This window comes from Dreissena polymorpha, chromosome 5 (assembly GCF_020536995.1).
Source record: "Dreissena polymorpha isolate Duluth1 chromosome 5, UMN_Dpol_1.0, whole genome shotgun sequence".
In the NCBI taxonomy this organism is placed as follows: domain Eukaryota; kingdom Metazoa; phylum Mollusca; class Bivalvia; order Myida; family Dreissenidae; genus Dreissena; species Dreissena polymorpha.
Window position 1 is genome coordinate 106,555,603 of NC_068359.1, and position 25,711 is coordinate 106,581,313.

The 25,711-nt window shown below is 39.9% G+C and overlaps 2 protein-coding genes across 6 annotated transcripts in view; one reads left to right on the plus strand and one right to left on the minus strand.

The window, feature by feature from the left end:
* The window catches only part of LOC127881163 (cadherin-99C-like), a 28,593-nt gene extending 25,099 nt beyond the window's left edge, over window positions 1–3,494 (plus strand). The window contains exons 3-4 of the mRNA XM_052428841.1: window positions 249–438; window positions 718–3,494. Of these exons, the coding sequence (XP_052284801.1) occupies window positions 249–438; window positions 718–2,957 (2,430 nt within the window). The 3' untranslated portion in view covers window positions 2,958–3,494. The remainder of the gene's footprint in view (window positions 1–248; window positions 439–717) is intronic.
* Window positions 3,495–4,018: 524 nt separating this feature from the next.
* On the minus strand, window positions 4,019–25,543 carry LOC127832191 (uncharacterized). Of its 5 annotated transcripts, none has more exons than XM_052357493.1 (14): window positions 24,397–25,543; window positions 17,810–18,013; window positions 17,136–17,365; window positions 16,284–16,805; window positions 15,836–16,006; window positions 14,870–15,511; window positions 14,414–14,550; window positions 14,009–14,035; window positions 13,605–13,658; window positions 6,068–6,238; window positions 5,715–5,841; window positions 5,234–5,387; window positions 4,875–5,060; window positions 4,019–4,515 (listed from the first exon to the last, which is right to left on the minus strand). In XM_052357493.1, exons 2-14 carry the CDS (start codon window positions 18,005–18,007, stop codon window positions 4,372–4,374), a joined length of 2,763 nt encoding a protein of 920 aa, XP_052213453.1. In that variant the 5' UTR covers window positions 18,008–18,013; window positions 24,397–25,543; the 3' UTR covers window positions 4,019–4,371. The 5 variants fall into 5 exon arrangements, with proteins under 5 accessions (XP_052213453.1, XP_052213454.1, XP_052213452.1 ...); XM_052357494.1 differs by lacking the exon at window positions 24,397–25,543 and adding an exon at window positions 22,705–22,849 and having other exon boundaries at window positions 17,810–18,010; XM_052357492.1 differs by lacking the exon at window positions 24,397–25,543 and adding an exon at window positions 22,705–22,849.
* Window positions 25,544–25,711: the final 168 nt, after the last annotated feature.

The window sequence follows — 25,711 nt, forward strand, 5'->3', positions numbered from 1 at the left end:
AATGATTGCTGCGCTAGTTGATGCATATAGTTTTAAAGTTATATCCCTATTCTTATTCTGTAAGTCTAGTATTTTGTTCCAGGAATAGTTCGTAAACATAGTTATACTCACTGCTTGCGTTGGTTGGCAAAAAATCTTATTATTCACGTTTTAATAACGATGTATTTCAAGCCCCCTAATCTGAAATAGTCTTTATATAAAAGCAAAGACATAAAGCGATATGCCTGTTTGGCTATAAACTATTGCAGATGATCCAAGGAACGCAACTCTTCAGTAACACGGATAGGACCGCTATGGAAGTTGTTTCCATTTACTTGGTGGCCTTGGAGGCCCTTCTGGCACCCCACGCGCTATGGTTGCTTTGCCAACGCTACCGACACGCCCTTTCGTACCAGTGGAACGCCTACATACTGCGAAACAAAGCTATTCACGAGATAGGTAAAGCGATGTATGAGCAATATGATTTAATTATGTTGTTAATGAAAATTTGATAGTTACGGAAGTTAAAGAAAGTATCGACCGGTACTGAAGTAATGCATATGTACAAATTCATCAATTATAATTAATGCATGAACTATAATAATGAAACGAACACAAATAAATGGAACAAATGCCAATAATGTAACCAGATAAAAAAATAACCATGGGTTTATAATGTGATATACCGGTGCACCATTTTTGTCAGATGTTCATATTTTTCTAACTTTTGTGTACCAGAGCCAGAGGCGTGTGTGCTTCAGTCATATATCTGCCGCGAAAAGGACCTAGCCTCCCTTCTGCCGTCTCGACCCCAGTCCGCCGCGGGTAGGAGTATGACGGGAACTATCAGGTCTACCAAGTCAGAGGTCATCGACCGAACGCACGTGAACGGGAACTCGCGCCGCTCCCAAATGGACATCTTCCATTTACACACCATGACCCCCGTGTTAACGCGAGACTCCAACGGGAAGGTGAGCAGCGATGTTCACGTGGAGCGACCGCTGTCCATATATGACGAGAGGCCAATAGACGTGGGAGGGCTTGACTTGCAGCTTGTGGACCCGCGAGAGTACAGTTCAGATGTGGAGCGACCTCGAAACTCACGAGTCGATCTTCAAAAACAGGACGTCCGGCGGTCAGCTAGCAGCATCTCGCGGCAAAACTGGAGAGACAATCTGAGGAAGAAGCAGTTACCCCCGATATTTATTAACAAAGGATTCGACACAAGCGACAAGTCACCCGTTGATAACCGCAGCAAAGCAGGTATATTGGAGAGGGCAGCGAATGCAAACAGAAGCGCGAACTCCAATCACTTCTACATGTCGAGCGACTATCACCCTGACTACTTGACGGACAGCCTTCCCCGTAAGCAGTTCGCTAAGACAATGTCATGTGAGAGCGAGCCCGGGGAGCCTTATCGGTTTGAGGATATCGAAGAAGTTCTCAACTCTGATAACGAAGCAGGCGACGCCGCGCTCGCAACCAGTGACCAAGTGACAAGGAATACTCAGTTTACAACGTTTAAAGGTGCAACGCTACCGAACCAAAACCCCGGTGTACGCGAGATGACACATATGTACGGTACATTCCATGATCTCAGTTGCCCCATGAGGGACAACGAGGAGGTCGAATTTGACAATGACGTTATTGCAATCGACGAAATTGACAAAGGCAGAGATACTGTGGCCATCAAGGTACCAACAAATGTCAGATACGATAAACAATATCAGACGTTAGCCAGCTTTAAACCAGATGATAATTGTGAATATATAGATGGAGTAAAGGGTCATAATAACACATTTACGGATAATAAGTCATTTATACGTCCGTTTGTAAGTAGATACAACACATCTGGGGCTAATGCAACCGGAGATAACTGCACGATTTCCGTTACAGGAAACCCATCCAGGTCAATGACGTCTGCAGGTTATCATCCAGCAACAAGTTACGGTGGTGACATTAGTGTAGACGACGAAAACCTTAGTTCCGGAAGTAACGCAAGTGACGCAAGTGTGACCATCCAGGCTTACGCAGGGGAATCCCGGCGCAGAGTCTGGATGGACGACTACAATGAGTTTCAGTCGGACCAGGGAGACCTGCTGATGGAGGATTCCACGCTACAAAACAGCGCCGGTCAGGTCGAGAAGTACGATTCCAAATATCCCGATGCTCCCCACAGCGAACTGTCCACGCCGGTGTCGTCTGTGTTTGACGACGAGACGGACCGCGGCTTCGAGGAGGCTCTGGACATGCACGTCAACTCGAGCCCGCTGTTGTATGGCACTATAGGCAGGTTCTTCGAATCTATAGAGGAGGAGCCGGAAGATCTAGCCAGTTCCGGTGGCTCGAATCCCTTTACTAGCAGCACCAGCGGGGACGACTTCCGGACACTGGCTGTGGTTTCCAGGAACTCGAACTCACGGACATCAAGCGTCACCAGCACGCACAGCAACACAAATCCATTTTCGGAAACCAATTCACATGAAAATACAAAGATTGCCACGTATCACTCGCAACAGAACGATCAACAAATTTCAGAAGGAGTGGACTTCGAACTTGGTGCCTCTGGGTTTGCATCCGGACAGAAAAGAGAAAAGCATAGTCGCTTTTCTGGGCAGCCGGATGTTGTCCCGGTCAAGGCAAACCCGTGGCCAAGTAAAAGTGATTCACAGCAGACCTCAGAGGACATGGCATTTGAATCAGATTTTATTTCAGCGAGTCACGTTGGAAATCGAAAGGGAATCTCTGTCGCTGTAAGTGATTCGACTTGGAAAGCGACACACGGACAGAGTGCAGCCGGCGGTCGCCTTACGCTTAATCAAACTCCACATATGTCAGCTGCCAAGCCTGCCAGCAGTAAGCCTGTCCCGATGAGGGTACATTCGTTGGATCGACCTTCACCCCGACCAAAGCGTCACCCGCCCATGCGCGGGCATTCCTTCGAATTGCAACCAGATGTAAAACCTGCATTTTTCTAATGACGACAAGTTGTGTCCGAATGCAGTAGGAGAACGTAGCAGGTTAAAGGGACTTGTTCCCATTTTTGCAAAAAAGTCAAACATAAAAACAAATGTATGCATACATTTTAAGCAAGAAAAATAACATTCTTGACTAAGACAATTGTTTGAAATAGATGTTAGTTTATCATCATAAATCAAAATCGAACCATACAGCGTTTGTAACGCTTTTCATCGATAATATATCCCAAATTCTAAAAGCCAGCTTGGTGAAGTGATAGCTTTTGATTATAGAAGTCCCGTATTCAATTCCAGGGCCTGCACATTTGTATTGTATCTTTTATCGTGTTATTCTAGATACTCAAAACTATTCCAAATACTCAAGTTTTAAATCAGTATATATTTATTTGGAATACGAAAATCTGTGGACGAGTTCTTTTAATGTAGGGTTGCAGTCATATTGTGTACACAAATACTCGTAATTTCTTTCTTTCTTTGTTACATTTGTTGAAAGTTATAAATATGGTGATAAAATGTATTAAAGATTGATTATCTTGATTCAGGTTTCGAGTTATTTTACACGTCTTGTCACGGGTTTATAAACAATTTAACATGATTATGTTAACAGAACACTGCTATTCAGTGTGTATATTCGTTAACCACACATTATCGGTAAATATTATTTTCATTCACTAACTACACGACCTCGTAAGTGTTTTTAAAGAGTCAAATCAACGTCAATAAGGACTGAATCACGCGGTTTATTTCCTAGTGATAGAAAATACTGATTGAAACACTTTAAAGAGGTGCATTGGCAATACATGTGTAGGTCCCAACGAACATGCGCATATATATATATATATATATATATATATATATATATATATATATATATATATATATATATATATATATATATATATATATATATATATACATATATATATATATATATTATATCTTCTTTAACATTTTGCGTTAGAGAGGTCGTCAATTCGATCCATATTTGGGTCTACAGTTCTATTTAATTTCCTTATCAACACCACGTATTGGTTTTACGCACGGAAGTCATAAGATTCACGTGCTTGTTGCAAATTTATTGACAAAATAATCACTTCGTACATTTTGAGACACACAATACCATAACATACATTCAGATCAGTTTATACTTTGAGATTTCAATAAATCGGAGGTGTACATTAAAGCACTATTTTGCATCTAACAATCATGTCCCACGAAGAAACTTACTGTAAATGCTTTCAAACAACCGATCGTGATGGACTGAATATCAATTGCAAACAGAGAACGTTACTTCCTTGCACTTTTGAACAAATTGATTTTGATGTAAATGTTTGCTTTGTATTCCATAATTTTGAAATCCGTCGTGACGCGTTCCCGTTTCCACATGTATGGTTTCTATAAAAGCGCGTGGTTGCTATGGTTGCAAGCCTATCTGGTTGATCTGAAGATCTGTGAGGAAGGTCAGCTCCTTCTTACGGCGCCCCTGGTTGGTGCGCGGCCGGATGTTGTTCATCTCCTCGCCCGCGCGCTTCTCCAGCTCCTCGACCACGCCCTTCACCTTTCGGAAATAGGAGAACCAACTCGTACAGTACTCTATCAAACACTACAGACAAGTAGTCTTGCGTCTATGCACCATTAATTTGTCTATTTATGGTTTTCAGTGTTTAACGAGTATTAAAGCCATGCCATGGTGTTCATTAAACAAAGTTACTTCTACTGGGCAAGCTTAGATTGCAGCCATATCACGGTGATCATTAAACATACTCACATATCCTGGGCAAGTTTAGGCGCTATAAGCGGTTTATTTCCTTAAGCACACTAACACCTGAGTCAGTATCTTAAATGTAGTAGAGGCAAAGGTCGCTGCATGTATTAATTTGATAAATGTCATTTACGTATTGCTGTGCTAATAGTTACCCAGATGTAAAATGTGGCACATCCGGCGCTCACGAGGCGCACTTGTTCGATGCTGAACTCCTTCAGAAGGTCCCTCGCTCCCATGGCCACCTCAAGGGGACAGGTCTCCAGCTGGAACTCCTGGATCTGCCGCTTGAGCGACTCCTTTCCGGTCCGCCCGAGTAGCGTCTGCACATTCTTCCATGTCTGTGAATGTATGAACATAAGCGTTTACAGTGATTGCATGCGTACGTGCGTGTGTGAAGAAAACGATGTTAATTTTACGCATAGGTTTGCAACTTTATATAAATTAGATCAATCTTATATAACCCTTTGTGCTAGAATATTCTGTCTATTCTATATACGTGTGTGTATGTTACCTTGGTGTCCTCCTCCCAGTGCCCCAGCAGCAGCAGCGTGGCCATCATGACTGTCTTCACGATGATAGGTGGCGCGCTGTAGCCGCGGATCTCCAGGATCGTCGACTGGTCCAGCGCCAGTACGGCGTGCAGAAGCCGCTGGAGCTTCTTCAGTCTGCAGGTATAAAGCGCAGCAGTGCGACAGTGGTGTGGCTTATCGTGCATCGATAATACTGTGCAGTGACGATGCTTTTAGACGAGAAACGAATACAAGTTTTGACGTTGGTGATTGATGTTTGGCGAGCTGAGCGCGATAGTTTCGTTTAAAAAGTTGATTTCTGAATAAAACAACACAGCTTTCAACATGAAGAAATGAAAATACGGTTTAACATATACCAATGACTTCCCAATTGTTAATCTTACTATCTAGCCGAGACGGAGTTCACCAGCACAGACCCATACAGTATTGACTACTCCCATTACTATACATTTGCGCACCGACCTGTCTAGGAGGCTCCTGGCCAGGGTCACCTCGTTGTGAAGGCGTTCCTCCAGGCCGGTCGCCTTCACCTTCTTCAAGGCTGCCTTCAGCTTTCGGGTGTCCTTGTCGCGTATCGCGATGATCAGTTCTACAACGTAACAAATGTTTGGTTTTAAAAAGGTCAATATAGCAATATAATGAGCATCATAATCTTACCCCTTAAAATAGGGAACAGTAACACGTGATTTCTCAATCTGATAAAATATCATATGCGTGTTCTTGCGCTTGTTTTTACTGTATTCATATAATATTCAATTGTAAATAAACATTTCCACTGTAAGCTGTACACATGTGTACCTATCCTTAGCCCATACCTCTTTTAACGCTGATGAAAACGAGTTCCTTTTCGCCGTACATGATATCCGGCTCCACAGAGGCGATAGGCAGCTGTCGCATCTCAGTCAGCACGCGCTTCAGCTCCGGCGCGTTGCTCTCTTCGATGGACATGCGCATGCGCCTGCGCAGTATGTCCAGTGCGGTCTTTGCTGCAAACAGTAGCCTAGGTGTAACACACTTTCTTTAAAAACTAGAATAGTGTCCGTACGAAATACATTCTCCCACATTCTAAATTTGTCTGAAAACACCACAAATAGGATGAACAATAAACAAAATATGATGGAGCTCAAACTCACATGCTGGTTAATATTTACGTAAAGTTTCATGAGCAATACTATTTGAGTAACGCCCGACACAAGTTTAAAGAGGTTGTTGCTTACAACTACGGCTGTATTGAAAATGTTTGAACCTAAATATGGAGGAGCGCAAGTGAACATACTGGTTAATATAACCCATGTATGCCTAGTGGACGCTCCCATCCTTCTAAGTTGGATCAATTTATTTCCAAAATTAGGGATGTCTTGTATATTTATTTCTATATTGAGAATATTTCTTCCAGAAATTCCTTTAAGCAAACAGCGCAGACCCTGATGAGACGCCACATTATGCGGCGTCTCATCTTGGTCTACGCTGTTTGCCAATGCCTTTTTTCTAGACGCTAGGCATAAATGGGTTAAATGTATCGTTAATAAATTATGTCTGCAAATTCTACATGAACCAATCAAGCCAAAAAAATACACGAAAGCAAGTCTATAGCGGGGGGATTGATCTTCGGATTTTCTGCCAATATACACAGATAGCAAAACATTCACTTGACACTATAATTCTTTCGAGTGATTAGTATTTAAGTATATAGGGACTAAATTAAAATATTATTTTAAATTTGTAACATTTATGCATATAAGACTCTCGTACAATACAAGCCTTATCTGTGTTTCGAGAAATGTTACATTTCTTTACATATAATACACTTTTAATTTGTAAAAGACAAATCTGAAAATGACCAGTGTGCCAATCGTGGCAAGTCGTTGAAATGGTTCACGAAAAGCTTATCATAATTTAAGAGGAAACTAAATATCATCACTACTGAAAAGCCATGCAGCATGCACCACCAAATAAAGAGCAATTACGTGACATTTAAACCAAGAGGTGTTTAATATAGTTTCAGCAGAAAAAAGGAAAAATATGGATATTTTTGTTAAATGAAGATACATCGAACGAGCTCAATTACAGTCTTGATACAGTTATTAAACAAAAATCAGTAATAGTTGCCATTTTTATTCAGAACAATACGTTAGAAACATGACACCAAAGTACAGAATACCGTTAAGGCCATCGTTGTTACACATTACAATTCAGAGGGCGAGAATGCGTGAACGCGATAGTGCGATGGCGACAATGCGACAATACGATGACGACAGTGCGACAATACGATGGCGATAGTACGCTGGCGAGAAGGCGATAGTGCGATGACGACAATGCGATGACGACAGTGCGACAATACGATGGCGACAGTGCGATAGTACGATGGCGACAACGCGAGAATGCGAGAACGCTAGGGTACGATGACGACAGTGCAATAATACGATGACGACAGTGCGGCAATACGATGGCGACAGTGCGATAGTACGATGGCGACAATTCGAATACGCGATAGTACGATGGCGACAATACGATGACGACAGTGCGACAATACGATGGCGACAATGCGTTAGTACGATGGCTACAACGCGATGATACGATGGCGACAGTACGATGTGACTATCGCATTGTCGCCATCGTATTATTGCACTGTCGCCATCGTATTTTAGCACTGTCGCATTGTCATCATCGTACTATCGCGTTCTCGCATTCTCGCCATCGTACTATTGCATCGTCGACATCGTATTGTTGCACTGTCGTCATCGTATTGTCGCATTGTCGCCAACGTACTATCGCGTTATCGTATTCTCGCCCTCTAGATTTTAATGTGTAACACGATGGTCCTAACGGTATTCCGTACCAACGTCAGATGATGCTTAAGTGCAAGCATTTTGTTTAAGTTGTAAATACGTGAACAATTAGAAATATCTATAGTTTGTTTTCGGGTTAATACTTTTTAAACACCTTTACGACAAAAATAACAAGCAGGTCGTTACTATTCGAACGCAGGCATATTATCGCCATCAGACGCATCTTCATTAAGTAGAGGCTTAGTTGCCAGGAAAACAGATACGTGGTTCAAGAGAACGAAGGCTCATCTTCGTTAAGCATAGCTTCAGTTACCGCGTAGGCAGATAAGTGCTACCTGGCGCATCTACGTTAAATAAAGCTACAATTGCTAAGAAAGCAGATAAGTGCTACCAGGCGCATGTATATTAAATAACGCTACAATTGCTAAGAAAGCAGATAAGTGCTACCAGGCGCATCGACGTAAAATACAGCTACAATTGCTAAGAAAGCAGATAAGTGTTACCAGGCGCATCTATATTAAATAAAGCTACAATTGCTAAGAAAGCAGATAAGTGCTACCAGGCGCATCTAGGTTAAATAAAGATACAATTGCTAAGAAAGCAGTTAAGTGCTACCAGGCGCATGTATATTAAATAACGCTACAATTGCTAAGAAAGCAGATAAGTGCTACCAGGCGCATCGACGTAAAATACAGCTACAATTGCTAAGAAAGCAGATAAGTGTTACCAGGCGCATCTATATTAAATAAAGATACAATTGCTAAGAAAGCAGATAAGTGCTACCAGGCGCATCTATATTAAATAAAGCTACAATTGCTAAGAAAGCAGATAAGTGCTACCAGGCGCATCTAGGTTAAATAAAGATACAATTGCTAAGAAAGCAGTTAAGTGCTACCAGGCGCATCTACGTTAAATAAAGATACAATTGCTAAGAAAGCAGATAAGTGCTACCAGGCGCATCTACGTTAAATGAAGCTACAATTGCTAAGAAAGCAGATAAGTGCAACCAGGCGCATCTATATTAAATAAAGCTACAATTGCTAAGAAAGCAGATAAGTGCTACGAGGTCTATCTATATTAAATAAGCTACAATTGCTAAGAAAGCAGATAAGTGCTACCAGGCGCATCTATATTAAATAAAGCTACAATTGCTAAGAAAGCAGATAAGTGCTGCCAGGCGTATCTACGTTAAATAAAGCTACAATTGCTAAGAAAGCAGATAAGTGCTACCAGGCGCATCTATATTAAATAAAGCTACAATTGCTAAGAAAGCAGATAAGTGCTGCCAGGCGCATCGACGTTAAATACAGCTACAATTGCTAAGAAAGCAGATAAGTGCTACCAGGCGCATCTATATTAAATAAAGCTACAATTGCTAAGAAAGCAGATAAGTGCTACCAGGCGCATCTATATTAAATAAAGATACAATTGCTAAGAAAGCAGATAAGTGCTACCAGGCGCATCTATATTAAATAAAGATACAATTGCTTAGAAAGCAGATAATGCTACCAGGCGCATCTATATTAAATAAAGCTACAATTGCTAAGAAAGCCGATAAGTGCTACCAGGCGCATCTACGTTAAATAAAGCTACAATTGCTAAGAAAGCAGATAAGTGCTACCAGGCGCATCTATATTAAATACAGCTACAATTGCTTAGAAAGCAGATAAGTGCTACGAGGCGCATCGACGTTAAATACAGCTACAATTGCTAAGAAATCAGATAAGTGTTACCAGGCGCATCTATATTAAATAAAGATACAATTGCTAAGAAAGCAGATAAGTGCTACCAGGCGCATCTATATTAAATAAAGCTACAATTGCCAAGAAAGCAGATAAGTTCTACCAGGCGCATCTACGTTAAATAAAGCTACAATTGCTAAGAAAGCAGATAAGTGCTACCAGGCGCATCTATATCAAATAAAGCTACAATTGCTAAGAAAGCAGATAAGTGCTACCAGGCGCATCGACGTTAAATACAGCTACAATTGCTAAGAAAGCAGATATGTGTTACCAGGCGCTTCTATATTAAATAAAGATACAATTGCTAAGAAAGCAGATAAGTGCTACCAGGCGCATCGACGTTAAATACAGCTACAATTGCTAAAAAGCAGTTAAGTGCTACGAGGCGCATCTATATTAAATAAAGCTACAATTGCTAAAAAGCAGATAAGTGCTACCAGGCGCATCTATATTAAATAAAGCTACAATTGCTAAGAAAGCAGATAAGTGCTACCAGGCGTATCTATATTAAATAAAGCTACAATTGCTAAGAAAGCAGATAAGTGCTACCAGGCGAATCGACGTTAAATACAGCTACAATTGCTTAAAAGCAGATAAGTGCTACGAGGTCCATCTATATTAAATACAGCTACAATTGCTAAGAAAGCAGATAAGTGCTACCAGGCGCATCTACGTTAAATACAGCTACAATCGCTAAGAAAGCAGATAAGTGCTACGAGGTCCATCTATATTAAATAAAGCTACACTTGCTAAGAAAGCAGATAAGTGTTACCAGGCGCATCTATATTAAATAAAGCTACAATTACTAAGAAAGCAGATAAGTGCTACCAGGCGCATCTACGTTAAATAAAGCTACAATTGCTAAGAAAGCAGATAAGTGCAACCAGGCGCATCTATATTAAATAGAGATACAATTGCTAAGAAAGCAGATAAGTGCTACCAGGCGCATCTATATTAAATAAAGCTACAATTGCTAAAAAGCAGATAAGTGCTACCAGGCGCATCTATATTAAATAAAGCTACAATTGCTAAGAAAGCAGATAAGTGCTACCAGGCGTATCTATATTAAATAAAGCTACAATTGCTAAGAAAGCAGATAAGTGCTACCAGGCGAATCGACGTTAAATACAGCTACAATTGCTTAAAAGCAGATAAGTGCTACGAGGTCCATCTATATGAAATAAAGCTACAATTGCTAAGAAAGCAGATAAGTGCTACCAAGCGCATCTATATTAAATAAAGCTACAATTGCTAAGAAAGCAGATAAGTGCTACCAGGCGCATCTATATTAAATAAAGATACAATTGCTAAGAAAGCCGATAAGTGCTACCAGGCGCATCTATATTAAATAAAGATACACTTGCTAACAAAGCAGATAAGCGCTACCAGGCGCATCTACGTTGAATACAGCTACAATTGCTAAGAAAGCAGATAAGTGCTACAAGGCGCATCGACGTTAAATACAGCTACAATTGCTAAGAAAGCAGATAAGTGCTACCAGGCGCATCTACGTTAAAAAAAGCTACAATTGCTAAGAAAGCAGATAAGTGCTACGAGGCGCATCTATATTAAGTAAAGCTACAATTGCTAAGAAAGCAGATAAGTGCTACGAGGCGCATCTATATTAAATAAAGCTACAATTGCTTAGAAAGAAGATAAATGCTACCAGGCGCATCTATATTAAATAAAGATACAATTGCTAAGAAAGCAGATAAGGGCTACGAGGCGCATCGACGTTAAATACAGCTTTAATTGCTAAGAAAGCAGATAAGTGCTACCAGGCGCATCTACGTTAAATACAGCTACAATTGCTTAGAAAGCAGATAAGTGCTACGAGGCGCATCGACGTTAAATACAGCTACAATTGCTAAGAAAGCAGATAAGTGTTACCAGGCGCATCTATATTAAATAAATCTACAATTGCTACGAAAGCAGATAAGTGCTACGAGGCGCATCTATATTAAATAAAACTACACTTGCTAAGAAAGCAGATAAGTGCTACCAGGCGCATCTATATTAAATACAGCTACAATTGCTAAGAAAGCAGATAAGTGCTACGAGGCGCATCTATATTAAATAAAGCTACAATTGCTAAGAAAGCAGATAAGTGCTACCAGGCGCATCTATATTAAATAAAGCTACAATTGCTAAGAAAGCAGATAAGTGCTACCAGGCGCATCTACGTTAAATACAGCTACAATTGCTAAGAAAGCAGATAAGTGTTCCCAGGCGCATCTATATTAAATAAAGCTACACTTGCTAAGAAAGCAGATAAGTGCTACCAGGCGCATCGACGTTAAATACAGCTACAATTGCTAAGAAAGCAGATAAGTGCTACGAGGTCCATCTATATTAAATAAAGTTACACTTGCTAAGAAAGCAGATAAATGCTACCAGGCGCATCTATATTAAATAAAGCTACAATTGCTAAGAAAGCAGATAAGTGCTACCAGGCGCATCTATATTAAATAAAACTACACTTGCTAAGAAAGCAGATAAGTGCTAACAGGCGCATCGACGTTAAGTACAGCAACAATTGCTAAGAAAGCAGATAAGTGCTACGAGGCGCATCGACGTTAAATACAGCTACAATTGCTAAGAAAGCAGATAACTGCTACCAGGCGCATCTATATTAAATAAAGCTACAATTGCTAAGAAAGCAGATAAGTGCTACCAGGCGCATCTACGTTAAATAAAGCTACAATTGCTAAGAAAGCAGATAAGTGCAACCAGGCGCATCTATATTAAATACAGCTACAATTGCTAAGAAAGCAGATAAGTGTTACCAGGCGCATCTATATTAAATACAGCTACAATTTCTAAGAAAGCAGATAAGTGCTACGAGGCGCATCTATATTAAATAAAGCTAAAATTGCTAAGAAAGCAGATAAGTGCTACCAGGCGCATCTATATTAAATACAGCTACAATTGCTAAGAAAGCAGATAAGTGTTACCAGGCGCATCTATATTAAATACAGCTACAATTTCTAAGAAAGCAGATAAGTGCAACCAGGCGCATCTATATTAAATACAGCTACAATTGCTAAGAAAGCAGATAAGTGTTACCAGGCGCATCTATATTAAATAGAGATACAATTGCTAAGAAAGCAGATAAGTGCTACCAGGCGCATCTATATTAAATACAGCTACAATTGCTAAGAAAGCAGATAAGTGTTACCAGGCGCATCTATATTAAATAGAGATACAATTGCTAAGAAAGCAGATAAGTGCAACCAGGCGCATCTATATTAAATACAGCTACAATTGCTAAGAAAGCAGATAAGTGTTACCAGGCGCATCTATATTAAATAGAGATACAATTGCTAAGAAAGCAGATAAGTGCTACCAGGCGCATCTATATTAAATACAGCTACAATTGCTAAGAAAGCAGATAAGTGTTACCAGGCGCATCTATATTAAATAGAGATACAATTGCTAAGAAAGCAGATAAGTGCTACCAGGCGCATCTATATTAAATAAAGATACAATTGCTAAGAAAGCAGATAAGTGCTACCAGGCGCATCTATATTAAATAGAGATACAATTGCTAAGAAAGCAGATAAGTGCTACCAGGCGCATCTATATTAAATACAGCTACAATTGCTAAGAAAGCAGATAAGTGCTATCAGGCGCATCTATATTAAATACAGCTACAGTTGCTAAGAAAGCAGATAAGTGCTACCAGGCGCATATAGCTAATATACAGCTCGATTGCTAGGAAAGTAGATAAGTGCTACAAGGCGCATAAAACAACAGTTGCTAATGAAGCATATAAGTGCTACCTGGCGCATCTAAATCAAGCTCATATAGCAGATACAGACCAGTGTCTTCCTGTTCGGGAGGGTATTCAGTTGTCTTTTCCTCCACTTCATTTTCTACAAACCAGTGTATAAAGATGTGCATTCATCAAGTCAATATAACACACCCGTGTCTGATTATACTAGCGGCAAATGGTCAAATATAACTGAACGCAAAAACATTGGCGCAAACTGTTGAGTACACAAATAGTAGTAAACAATAGGAACATAGTGCTACTCGTTACAGCAAAATATCATAATAATAAATGTGCAGAAACTTTCACAACTTCGTGATAGTTAGGTTTTAACAGTAACATAAAACCGTGTTGTTATGATTGAAAAGGGTTCAAAGTTTTACATGTGTGTCTGTCTGTTAGGCGAGGTGATGAAGGTTAACTTACAACCACTAACAGCAGAAGTGTACGTACCTGAGCCCCGGTAGGATTCCGCCTCCTCTGAAAAGGAACAGAAACAATGTGAGCATCGTTTTAAGGAACCCGGGCTTAATAGATGTGCGTAAAGTGTTATCCCAAAGGAGCCTGTGCAATCCACAGAGGCTAATCTGAGACGATGATTTCTGCATTTATGAAATTTATGCTTCTAAACGAAATAGCACTTTTGGCGACAAGTATCATCCCTGGTTAGCATGTGCGTTTTTTTTTGTTCCAGAGGGAGGCTTCGTATGGATTGAAGCATTACAAGAACACTACGCGTGAGCACGGAGCGTATATTGATCTAGAGTCCGTGGCGTGAGTTCAAAATTTACAAGGTTTAGCTTGAACTTTAATTTGGCCATCTTCGTTCAATTGCGGAATGATTCAAGTAAAAAGAACCTTGAATGCTAGGCGTCTTCGACGTCCTTTTCTTAATTTTCCGGTAGTCGATGACGTAATCATACAGCGGCTCATGCACGCCCTCGTCCTGGAGCGAGCCTCTCACTTTCACCCCAAACTGACCCGTGTCCGGCAACCTGGAACGTGAACGGTTGTATATGGATATGCCTTAATGAATACAACTTACTACATCTACTCGTACATACCCCAAATACATTATGAACATACGGCTGCATTTAATTGATACCTGTCCATCGTCCCAACAACTTTCGCATAAAATGGACAAAATGACCACCCGCCGCAAGTGAATTACTTATTGACGTATCTTATGTGAGACATGTATACATTTTACTAATAAAAGTACTAATTTTCAAGCAAAAACATTTCTCAAATGCCGGTCTCAAAAGGGAATCAACAAGTTAGTCTCAGATTCACTTGAGTGGATTAGCTTGTTACCTGACGGTGTATGTGACCCATTTTCCGTTCTCCCTCTGCGACAGGAGGCGCGGCGCGTCGGCGGATTTGACGTTCTCGCCGGAGAAGTTAACGGACAACTCGATATCCTCGCTGCGTTGGAACCCTATGTTTACGTCCGGCATTTCAGTCCGGATGTACCCACTGGGAATTGTAGGTGACATGCCGCTCGTCGCGAACGCTTTCTTCGGACCCAGGCGCGCCTGAAATCCTTTAGGGTATTTCCCATTTGAGTCCTTCTGGTGGGAAACTAACAAATAATCACAGAATTCGTTCACAGTCTCGGAATCCTCGTCTTTCACAAATAATCTCAGCACGTATTCGCCGCTCTGAGGCGTCATAACATTGAATATGACGTCACCATTCTCGACTCTGTGCACCACAGAATCCATTACCTCCTCCAAGCTCTCGCCTCCCGTGAATACCTTAGCCGTATACGACATCTCGCCGATTTGGCCTTTCTGCGCAGCACCAAATTTTACTTCCGCCTTCCCGTAGTCGTCCATGAGGACCTCGCCTGTAAAATGACTAAGGGGCACTAGTCCAGTCGCCCTGGTTACTCGCCCTGGACCCCAGCCTACTGACGGCGTCGGAGGAAACACCGGACATTTGTAGAGTCCTTCACTAGGGAATAGACGATGAACACTCTTTTTATTAAAATTAATCGCGCGAACACATTAATAGTATTTATAATTCATATTTTATTAAAATGTGCTATGCTTATGATCATAAACGATACAATTTAATGTCTTAAAATAGTGTAGCCATATGCCAATTGGTATTATTTGTAATAGAATTTACTGCAACAACTACCCATATAGTTCGAGGCACAACATCAACGTTTAATTTAAAATTCGTATCTAAAAATGCACACACCTATCTAAGGCTAAACCGCCATAAGCATAAATGAGTTTATCAAATACCATCCATATTATAGTATACACATACTGAAATATAATTTTATAGATGGCTATCCAGTCGTAGTCGTAATTGGGCGTGGTGATGGTGGTATCCTTGCCCACGAGTTCGAGCCTCAGTGTGGCAGAGGAGGGATGCCGCACGCGCATCGTCAGGTGCTCGTGGTCAGCCGTCCGGTGTATGAACAAGTAGCGGTCAACTCTGCAACACGCACTCGTACAAACATGGCGCACGTCACGAATATAAATATCGACAGTTATAAAGCAGTTGCAAACAATCGCGTTAAAATCGATAGCATTTGATGGATTGTGTGATTTGAACTCATATATGAAGTATCGATCAAATGAGCACACATATGGTTTAGTAATATAAATTAAGAAACTGCTTATTTGAGTTATTTCGTTATCGATAGTCGTTTAGGTCTACCTTTCTTAAACCTAATGTCAATCTACTGAATTCCGAATGAGCCGCCTCTCACCTTGTGTCCACGTCACCTACTGTCTTGAAGAGCAGATACTGGAAGTCGTAGTCGTAGCCTTTATGTTTGGGAATGAGTAACGTAATCTCCACCTCGCCCGTACTGCTTTCAACGACACATGTATGGTGGCTCAAGGTTTTTAACCTCATGTTAAAGTACCGGTCTTTCACAAAAGTCATTTTCTCGAATTCTTCCTTGGAAACCGGCCTCTCCTTCAGTTGCCATTTCTGAGACTTCGGTAGGTGAGTAGCCACGACTTGATCAGGGTCCGTTAAAAAATAGTTCTCGTCACAGCCATAGTACTCGCGATTTGTCTCGTCGTCTGCGAGGCCGTTCGAGTGCCGTATGTTAGAGGTGCTGTCCGCGCACGTGCCCCAGTAGGCGTTGAGGAAGCGCCACTCGCCGTTCACGAGCACCGCGTTCCACTCGCCGTAATGCTGGTCGTCGTTGATAACGTCACCGACCTCATATGTTGAGCCCTTCAGCGTCCCGTGGATGATGACGCAGGGAATCTGGGCGTATCTGAAGCAAAATTAAGCATGATATACATATGTAAACAGGGATACTGTGGCATTGGTTTGTAAACAAACAAATTAGAGCAGTATATTTCATATATGTATAATATACGTAAACAACATGGTACTGTAAGCGAGCGAAAACGTATTTGAATAAATTATATAAAATCCAATAGGTAGCTATATAAAACCTCATCCAAACTTAAACTTATATATTTCATAGCTAAATCATCATCACATATGCATGTACATGTTAAGGTGTCATAAGTAACTCAATAGATGGTATCGTATTCTGGCGTATATGCCAGGCCACAACGGGGTTACCGGAAGCGCTTACCTGCACAGCAGACTGACCAGCTGCGCGTAGTTGCCTTTCTTGTGTTTGATCCTCCACAGTTGGTAGATAGCCTGCGACTGTGGTGGCTCCTTTGGCATCGGCAGCAGATCCACGGGCTGGCACGTGATCCATCGGAAGATGACCCGGATGCGCGACAAGTCGTCCTGGTACCCGGCAGTCAGGTGCGCCACGAGCTCCTTCAGCGTTTGCTTCAAGAAATTCGCCGGCGTCTGGGCGACGAAAAAAGTAAATATGCATAGATCAGAGAGGTTCAGATATTGTATAGACATACTGTATAGATGCATTATATATATAAATATACATTCAAAAAGTGTTCACAGCTACTCTGTACTTTGGCCTTAAATATTTAAAATTAACGTTAATTGTACGCCTTCTCATTTTGGAATTTTCAGAATGTATAAACGTAATATATAAGTACAAATACATTATAATTTAAATGTCAGTACTATTCAAGAAATTCGATCGAATGTACACATATACAATCAAAATGTGATTTTAATTTGAATTGAGAATCTGGACAAATAATGTCAAAATGTATGAATATAAATCCGATATAAATTGGATTTTAATAATTTACGAAATTTGAATATAACTCGACGTGTATGTTTATTCGAGAACCACTTTTCTAAAATGTCCCAGCAGACGATACTTACTGTTATAGCCCTCTCGTCCACTTCTTCATAATCTCGCTCATCAAAGATCTCTGACTTGCGGGTGGAGGGCGGGCGTGGCCCGGGAATGTTCGGGTCCAGAAGGTCCAGACTGTCCACATAACAGTCGAGCCTCTCGCAGTATTCGAACGAGCTAACAAGCGGGTAAGTGGCGAGCAGCCGCCCGGGCGAGGAGGCCATCGTCTGCTGAAACAGGGCAGATGACAGTGTTATAGTTTAGAGCATTTCACCATACACCACTCACGTTAGTTTTGAACAATAAGACGGCAGACAACACTGAGTAAAGTTTAGAGTAAAACACCTGACAACATTGACGTAATTTCAGAGCACGGCACAAGAGGATAGTAACGTTAGTAACTTAAGGCAAGACACCATTCGAACATAACTTCATCGCAAGATGTTTGTTGACAATCGCGACGACAGCGACTCTAGTTTAGAGCAAGAAACAATACAGCAATGACGTTATTGTCGAGTTAGACACCATACTACACCGACATTGGTTGAGATCTAGACACCAGACGTCACGAAAGTTAGTCTAGAGCAAGACATCACAAGACACTGACAATAGTTAATAGCAAGGCACCAGAAAACACTGGTATTGATGATAGAAGGACGCAAGACGGCACTTACCTTATAGTTGAGGAATGCGCCAAACGACAATGCCATCAGATTAGAGCAAGCGTCCAAACGACAATATTGCTAGTTTAGAAAAAGACGCCAAACGACAATTACATTAGTTTAGAGTAAGCGTCAAAGCGACAGTGTTGTAAGTTTAGAACAAGACGCCAGACGACGCTGATGTTAGTTAAGACAAACAAGACGATGGTTAACACTGACTTAAGTTTGGATCACAAGACGACAGATGACCTAAACTCTATTAAGATAACTAAAGAAGAAGAAACATCAGTAAGATAACAATACGTAAAACAACAGTGACATTAGTTAGACAACAATATATCAGATGAGATTGACGGTAGACAACATTAAGCTGAACTACAGTGAGATTAGAAAGATGAAGCATGTAAAGACTTCCGGCGATAGCTAATTGCAATACGCCAGACGACAGCTATGTTGGACAACGCACTGAGTAAACTACTTCCGTGATTGATGGAAATATTTACATTTAACCCATTTATGCCTAGTGAACTCTCCCATCCTTCTAAATTTGATCAATAATTTTTCAAAATTAGGGATGTCTAGTATATTTATTTCTATATTTATAATAATTCATACAGAAATTCCTTTAAGCAAACAGCGCAGACCCTGATGAGACGCCGCATCATGCGGCGTCTCATCAGGGTCTACGTTGTTTGCCAAGGCTTTTTTCTAGACGCTAGGCATAAATGGGTTAAAGTTAAGAACCAATTTATGTTGCTTTTTGCAAAAACAAAGAATACATTTGTTCATTAAAAGATAATATTTCAAAAGGACATTTTTTGAAGAGGTTTGTATTGGTCTGGGTTATTTATATATGGCGACAACGATTTTAATATGTAACGAAATACGATTGGACCAAAAGAAGGAACTCGTCTTGAAAATAGTGAGCAAACATACAGCTGATATTGAAGAATAATTTTGACCAAAATTCCCCGTGCATCGTAAATTTTTGTAAGAGCACTCAGAGAAACAATAAACATAAGAAAACCCCCTGAACAATAAACATAAGAAAACCCCCTGAACAGTATCGGAAATAAAAGAAGACTTAATTCTCGTCAATTTATACTAATTATAACAGACCACTAATAAAGTCGAGATAATTTTCAAATGTGTATCTTAATAAGTCCAAGCTAAACTGTCGCCGCTTTCGATACGATATTACAAAACTGATTGTGGTCTCGAAAATCGCAATGCGTATGTATCAACAGTGTCTGATTGTGTCGTCCTGCGTTCACATACGGTTTAATAATTAGCAAGAGTGAGACACGCTGACACTATAACAACGAGGATACCATTCGTTTTAAAGGAATCGTGACGACACAACGATCTGCCATGACTGCTTTCTACATGTTTTAAACTACCGTAGCGCTTTTAAATCAAAAAGGATTCACAAAGATACGTCAAAAATCACACAGCGGCCAGTACGTTTGTGGACATGCTTTACTTTGTTTAACAAAGATTTATTTTAAAGCTATTTATTAAAGCTTATTTCGTAAGTGTGTGTATCGAACGCGAAGAACCGTAAAGAAACCACGATTTAATCGTGTCGAAGTTGTGGTCAAACATGAATGATCGATGTCTCTGAAGATGCATCATGATTTGAAGTAGAACTTCGAGCAAGCATAGCAATCCGTACCGTGGACAGCATTGTAACAGACGACATCTCAAAACATCTGACAGGATTTATCACAAACAAAAAGGGACACCCCTATGTGGCTATAAGAATAAGCCAGATTTAGAAACTATCATACACCATATACTAATGGATGCCCAACGTTTTAAGAAATCGAAGACGCTACGGTGTGTCCTGAATTTTTTCTACATGTTCTTAACTACCGTAGCGCTGTGCAGTCAATAAAGATTCACAAAGATCCGTCATGAACCACACAACTGCTAGTACGTTTGTGGTCATGCTTTTTATAATGTTTCGCAAAGATTTTCTGAAAGCTATTTATTTATGCTTGAGCATATCGAAAGCTTATATAGACACTCTCATGTCAGTTTCCTGGGAATAATAGGCACACAGATTGTGTGCTATCGTAAGCAATCGTAGCAGATTTGTGACCTAGAATATAAATGTAATCAAAATATCTACTTGCAAACCGAAGGTATAACAAAACTGCTTTAAAGGTAAACTGCTAAATAAATCGAGGCCATACCAACATTTACAAAAACATTTTTGGCAGGTGTTGCACAAAAGAGATATATTACGTTAAAAGAATACCCGTATGCTTAAAGGCGTTAAAAGCAGTGTGGACATTTGGTGTTCAATACACAGCGCACTTAATGGCAGAGTTGACATCTGAAGTGATCTCCATGAATTTCGCTATACACCGACTATGTGATATCAAAAGTCCGACACCGCAGATAAACTGTTTGTGACAAATATATCGCGAGAAATGTCTGTTTATGTTAAACCTTTTAGAGATTTTATTGTTATAAATCACATTATAAGCACATAATTATATCTTTGAAATACATAACTTAAAGATTGGACACGCGCGATTTTAGTGTGAGTGTTTAAGGTTTTAATTTAGTTAAGCGATCGTTGCCTGAGAAGAAAACACGTTCTTCCAAGAAAATAACCTTTAAAAAGATGAATAATAATACTTTCATTAAAGACATAAGATGAAGCCTCATATAAGCCGCGTCATGCGAAAATGGGTCTAAATACCATATGCGACCAGCGCAGCTACAGACCAGCCTAAGCATGCGCGCACTCAGGTCAAGAGATTCTGCAATAAACACACAAGATATTATAAGGGGACAGTGGTAGCATCTGACCAGACTGCGTGGATGCGCATGTTGGTCTGGAGCTACGCTGGTCAAACATCGTAATGTATAAGACCCGTTTTCGCATCACGCGGCTAATATTAATTTATTTATGACAAAATAAAACACATTTTGCCCATTATTACAAATACATACTTAAAAATCAAAATCTAATAATCGTACGTAATCGTACATAAACTTACTAAGATTTTTTTTTATTTGGGCAATGTTTATATCATGCTTGCGTATTGATATCAATCGACACGAACATAAATGTTTTGTCTTCCAGTGCACTTACTGAAAGGACAATTCATTCGACACTCACGTGCTATATCTGATTAGTGAGTGCAAACTGTAATGAGCTATGGTGCTAAGGTGCAGCGTCTATAATTGCCTCGAGCCACGATATAACACATACTCCAATTTCTCAATACAATTTAAGTGTGCATTGGTTACCTTTTGTTTTGTATCTGCGTCTATCGCTGGTTTAGAAATCCTGTTAACTCTAGTATCATAGATATGTTTAGCGGCAATGGCATTGCCTTCAGAATCATCAGGTATCTGACTAGAGCGATCAATACTTCTAGAAGAGCTGACGGTATCTCGTCGCTGGGGCGGTATCGATGCCAATTTTTCAAGCGGCGCCAGCTGCGGCAAGGTCACTTCCGGCGTCGGATCTATCGGGTCAGACGCGCTGATCTTTGGGAGCCTGTTGGGCGGTCTTGGGTGCGGCACATGTCCGTCGTGAACATGACCTTTCCTTGGGGTGAGCGGGGTACAAGAGCCGATGGGTAGAGTTCCCAACACATTCCTGTCGCTTCCACAACAAAACATAGCTGGAACTCGTGCTAGCGTGCGTGAATGATGCGCGTTTGTCTGTTCAGTTAATAGGTCAATCACTGTTCAGGAAATCACCGTTCATTCTTTTTTCATAGTCCGCAATGAAGTTACATTGTTATTGTCTTTATGAGTGTTCATTTAATTTTCTTAATAAAATCTATATTTTCTATTTAAATGTATGCTATTTAAGTAAATCTGCCTGATGAAAATGTGTTGATAACTACACTTTACTGTATGAGACCACCAGTAACTTTGAATATTTTTTTATTTTATATTTTATTAAAAAAAATATATGCAAGCGAATAGAAAATCACATTAAAGTCATATTAAACTCGTAAAATAACTACGTTATATTTTACCCAACAAAGCACCATATTAAATCAAGTACATGTATTTGTAATACTTCGATCATACATTGGAATTATGTATGTTAAGTTTTATTAAGTGTTCATGTTGTAATTTTACAGATTTAACACTTTCTTTTTCAAACGAAAGAGGTACCGGTTTAAGGTGCATAGAACATTATGCTCGTAAATAAAAGTGTCATTTTATAAATTTTTTAGTTGATAACAACATATACGAACATGGTACGACAACAACGTACTAACCTGAGATTGCTTATCCTGTATTATATTAAAACAATATTTCACTGACGATATTCATATTCAATCAAGGTCTTAAAATGATCGCGATGTGAGACTACTTCCGTGTTTGAAACATTCTATCCTCGCCTCTTTCCAATGTCCTCTCTACCTTTATAATGGATAAGCAAATATTTGCCAAGGTTTATTTGATGACGTGTATTCTCTTCAAAAGCGCTATTTTGTCGGCCCTAGTTAATTAATAAAAAGAATAACGTGCATTTGTAAATATATCACGTATTAATCGAACATCAATTAATGATATGAAACCGCACATAGAGTAAACGTCTGTGTTTGTTTGTGCGTGCGTATGTGTGCGTTCAGTATAAACCGTGATTCTTCTGCATCTACATAATAAACGTTTTTGTTTATTTTGTGTTCAATGTATAATCTGTACGTAACTTCCATTCACATTCAGTACACTTAAGCTCTTAGCTGTGTTTCCAACTCAACGCAATCCTAATGCAAACTGACAAGTGAATATTGAAATTCTAAATAATTAACAGGTTAAGCCAGAAAGAGCACAATACGCGTTTTCATGTGCAATGAGACCGAACAATCGAAACGTTATCAATCACTGGTTCATAATGCAGAAAGAGGACAAAGTGAGACAGTCGTAAACAAACACATAATGCGTTCTGACGTTCGCCATTGTGATAGGAAGGTCTATATGATCGAACTGTCTTTGGATCAGTATTGGGCCGAGCGTGTCACGTTGTACATCGCCACAGAGACGGCATGCAACACGAGGGCTTCTTCAAAACAGAGAAAGCCCGTCTGAACTCTTTTTAGATTAAGGCGACCTAGATAAGAAGGTCCACAATGCTGATAAACGCTTTGTCCGGATGTGGACTACAGTAGAGCACTTCAACGACGCGTACACAACATATGTCAATGAACCTTAATCCTTGAATCTTTACAGCTGCCTCACTGGACAGAATTGATGATGTATTGACGCGCGATGCATTTATATTCTTTATGTAATCTTAATTTGTTTTTTTCCACATGCAATGCTATAGGATGTTATATTGTTGAAAGATATAATTTGAATGAATGTGTACTATATACATGTTGTAGGTAGCGCTCCGTCCGGTCTGCTTATATTAACCCATTTATGCCTAGCGTCTAGAAAAAAGGCCTTGCCAAACAGCGTAGACCCAGATGAGACGCGACATGATGCGGCGTCTCATCAGGGTCTGCGCTGTTTGCTTAATGGAATTTCTGTAAGAAATATTCTAAATTTAGAAATAAGAATACTAGACATCCCTAATTTTGAAAATAAATTGATCCAATTTAGAAGGATGGGAGAGTCCACTAGGCATAAATGGGTTAATTTGCCCAACATATTTTCTCATTCAGGATTGAAATAGACAACACAGCGATGAATACGATATAATATTTTCAAAATAATTGCATATGATTATATATCTCAACATTGATAAAAAATCTCAATTATTACTTCACAGATATGAACTTTAATATTTGTAATATTGAAAACTTCTTTTAACTTTAAGTACACGCAAAAATTTCGCGCTGTTACAATCATGATCGAGCAACGCGAATGATAACACACTGATGTACAATGCTGTAGATATTATGTAAATAACGAGCATAATACGTCCATTGAACTAATTGAAAGAAAATATGACAATAACTAACCTCTGTTTTGTTTACTATACGCTTATTATTAATACACTGATGCTTTCGTTTCCACAAACACACAGTAGTCTATGTACATGTAGTAGTTTAACGGCTTTCCTTCGCATGCTAAGTCGCGCGAGACTTCGTGAGATTAGCTACCCAGTTGACTGGACTCGAAGATTGGCAAAGTACCGCGGTGGCAAGTTGTCGCAACTACGCGGGTGTGGAGCACCAGTAGGTACTTTGGACAGTGGCAACTTGAAGCTTGGGCGATTGCTGTCTCATGAGTCGGAGAACATGTACTATGTTTTAGACACACAGACAGTATGTAATGTATACATGTTTCCGTATTATTTAGTAGCGAGGATTGCCAGAGGACTGGTGGGTCGTATGTATAACGCATTACAATCGTTAACCTTTCATGACGTTAATCCGCGGGTTTAATCCGCTGTTTATTGGTCGTTAAGCGGATTATCCCCTGTTCAGTGATCGAACAGACGAAGTTCAGTGACATCACATGCGTGTAAAGAATTGTACGAACTGCGAACGACTTCTACACTGTGGTTTGAGAAAAGATACTGCATGCATCACACACTTAACGATTAATTGCCATTAATGAACACGGGAACAAAGTCCATGTAACCTACGATTGGTCTAATCCTCAATAAAACATCCCCGACATTAGGCATAACTCTAATGTACCTGAACACCGTATATATTTCTTTTTATTTTATTTTAAGATATTTCCTGTTTTTCAATTTAATGACAGCCAGTACTCAGTTGTGGCGACGTTAAGTAGAGAGCAACGCAAATGTTATATATTAAAAAGCTATAAAATAAATCACGGTGATTGATCAAACATCAGATACTATCACTTTAGAATGATTCGATAAAGCACAAGTTAACCAAATGCAACACAGTTAAAAACAATTAAACGATAGATTGTATGTGGAAATATACATGTAGATAATAATGTCCACGCACGCCAATTAAAATTTACCGATAAATCACATGTATACAGTTATTTACACTTATTTGTGAACAACCATAGGTCAGCCTTCACCACTTCAGAAGACGTGTAATATTTTATACGCATGTGTTAGTCATTCACAGTTTTCATTTGTATCCATCTTATCTTTGGTCATTTTGTTAAAGTTGTCTTCCCACCGAGTCAACAGTCCTCGTTTTCTCTACTGAGCACATTGTGAAAACTGTGTCATATTTTCAGTTTACGCGCATACACTTTGTTTACTTATTTTCCATATCATTTTGTGTCGTGAATTTGATCATACGGACTGTCAACACGAGCGTCTGATGTCGCTAGCGATAACAT

What these genes read in the sequence shown, in the direction of transcription:
- LOC127832191 (XM_052357490.1), bottom strand. Translation starts at nt 22,090, where the DNA reads ATGTTTTGTTGTGGAAGCGACAGGAATGTGTTGGGAACTCTACCCATC. An exon ending in TTTCATCAGCGTTAAAAGAG is followed by an intron (nt 5,842 to 6,067) that starts GTATGGGCTAAG and finishes GTTACGTTGTAG; the next exon opens with AACTGATCATCGCGATACGC. An exon ending in GTGCCACATTTTACATCTGG is followed by an intron (nt 4,516 to 4,874) that starts GTAACTATTAGC and finishes TATTTCCGAAAG; the next exon opens with GTGAAGGGCGTGGTCGAGGA.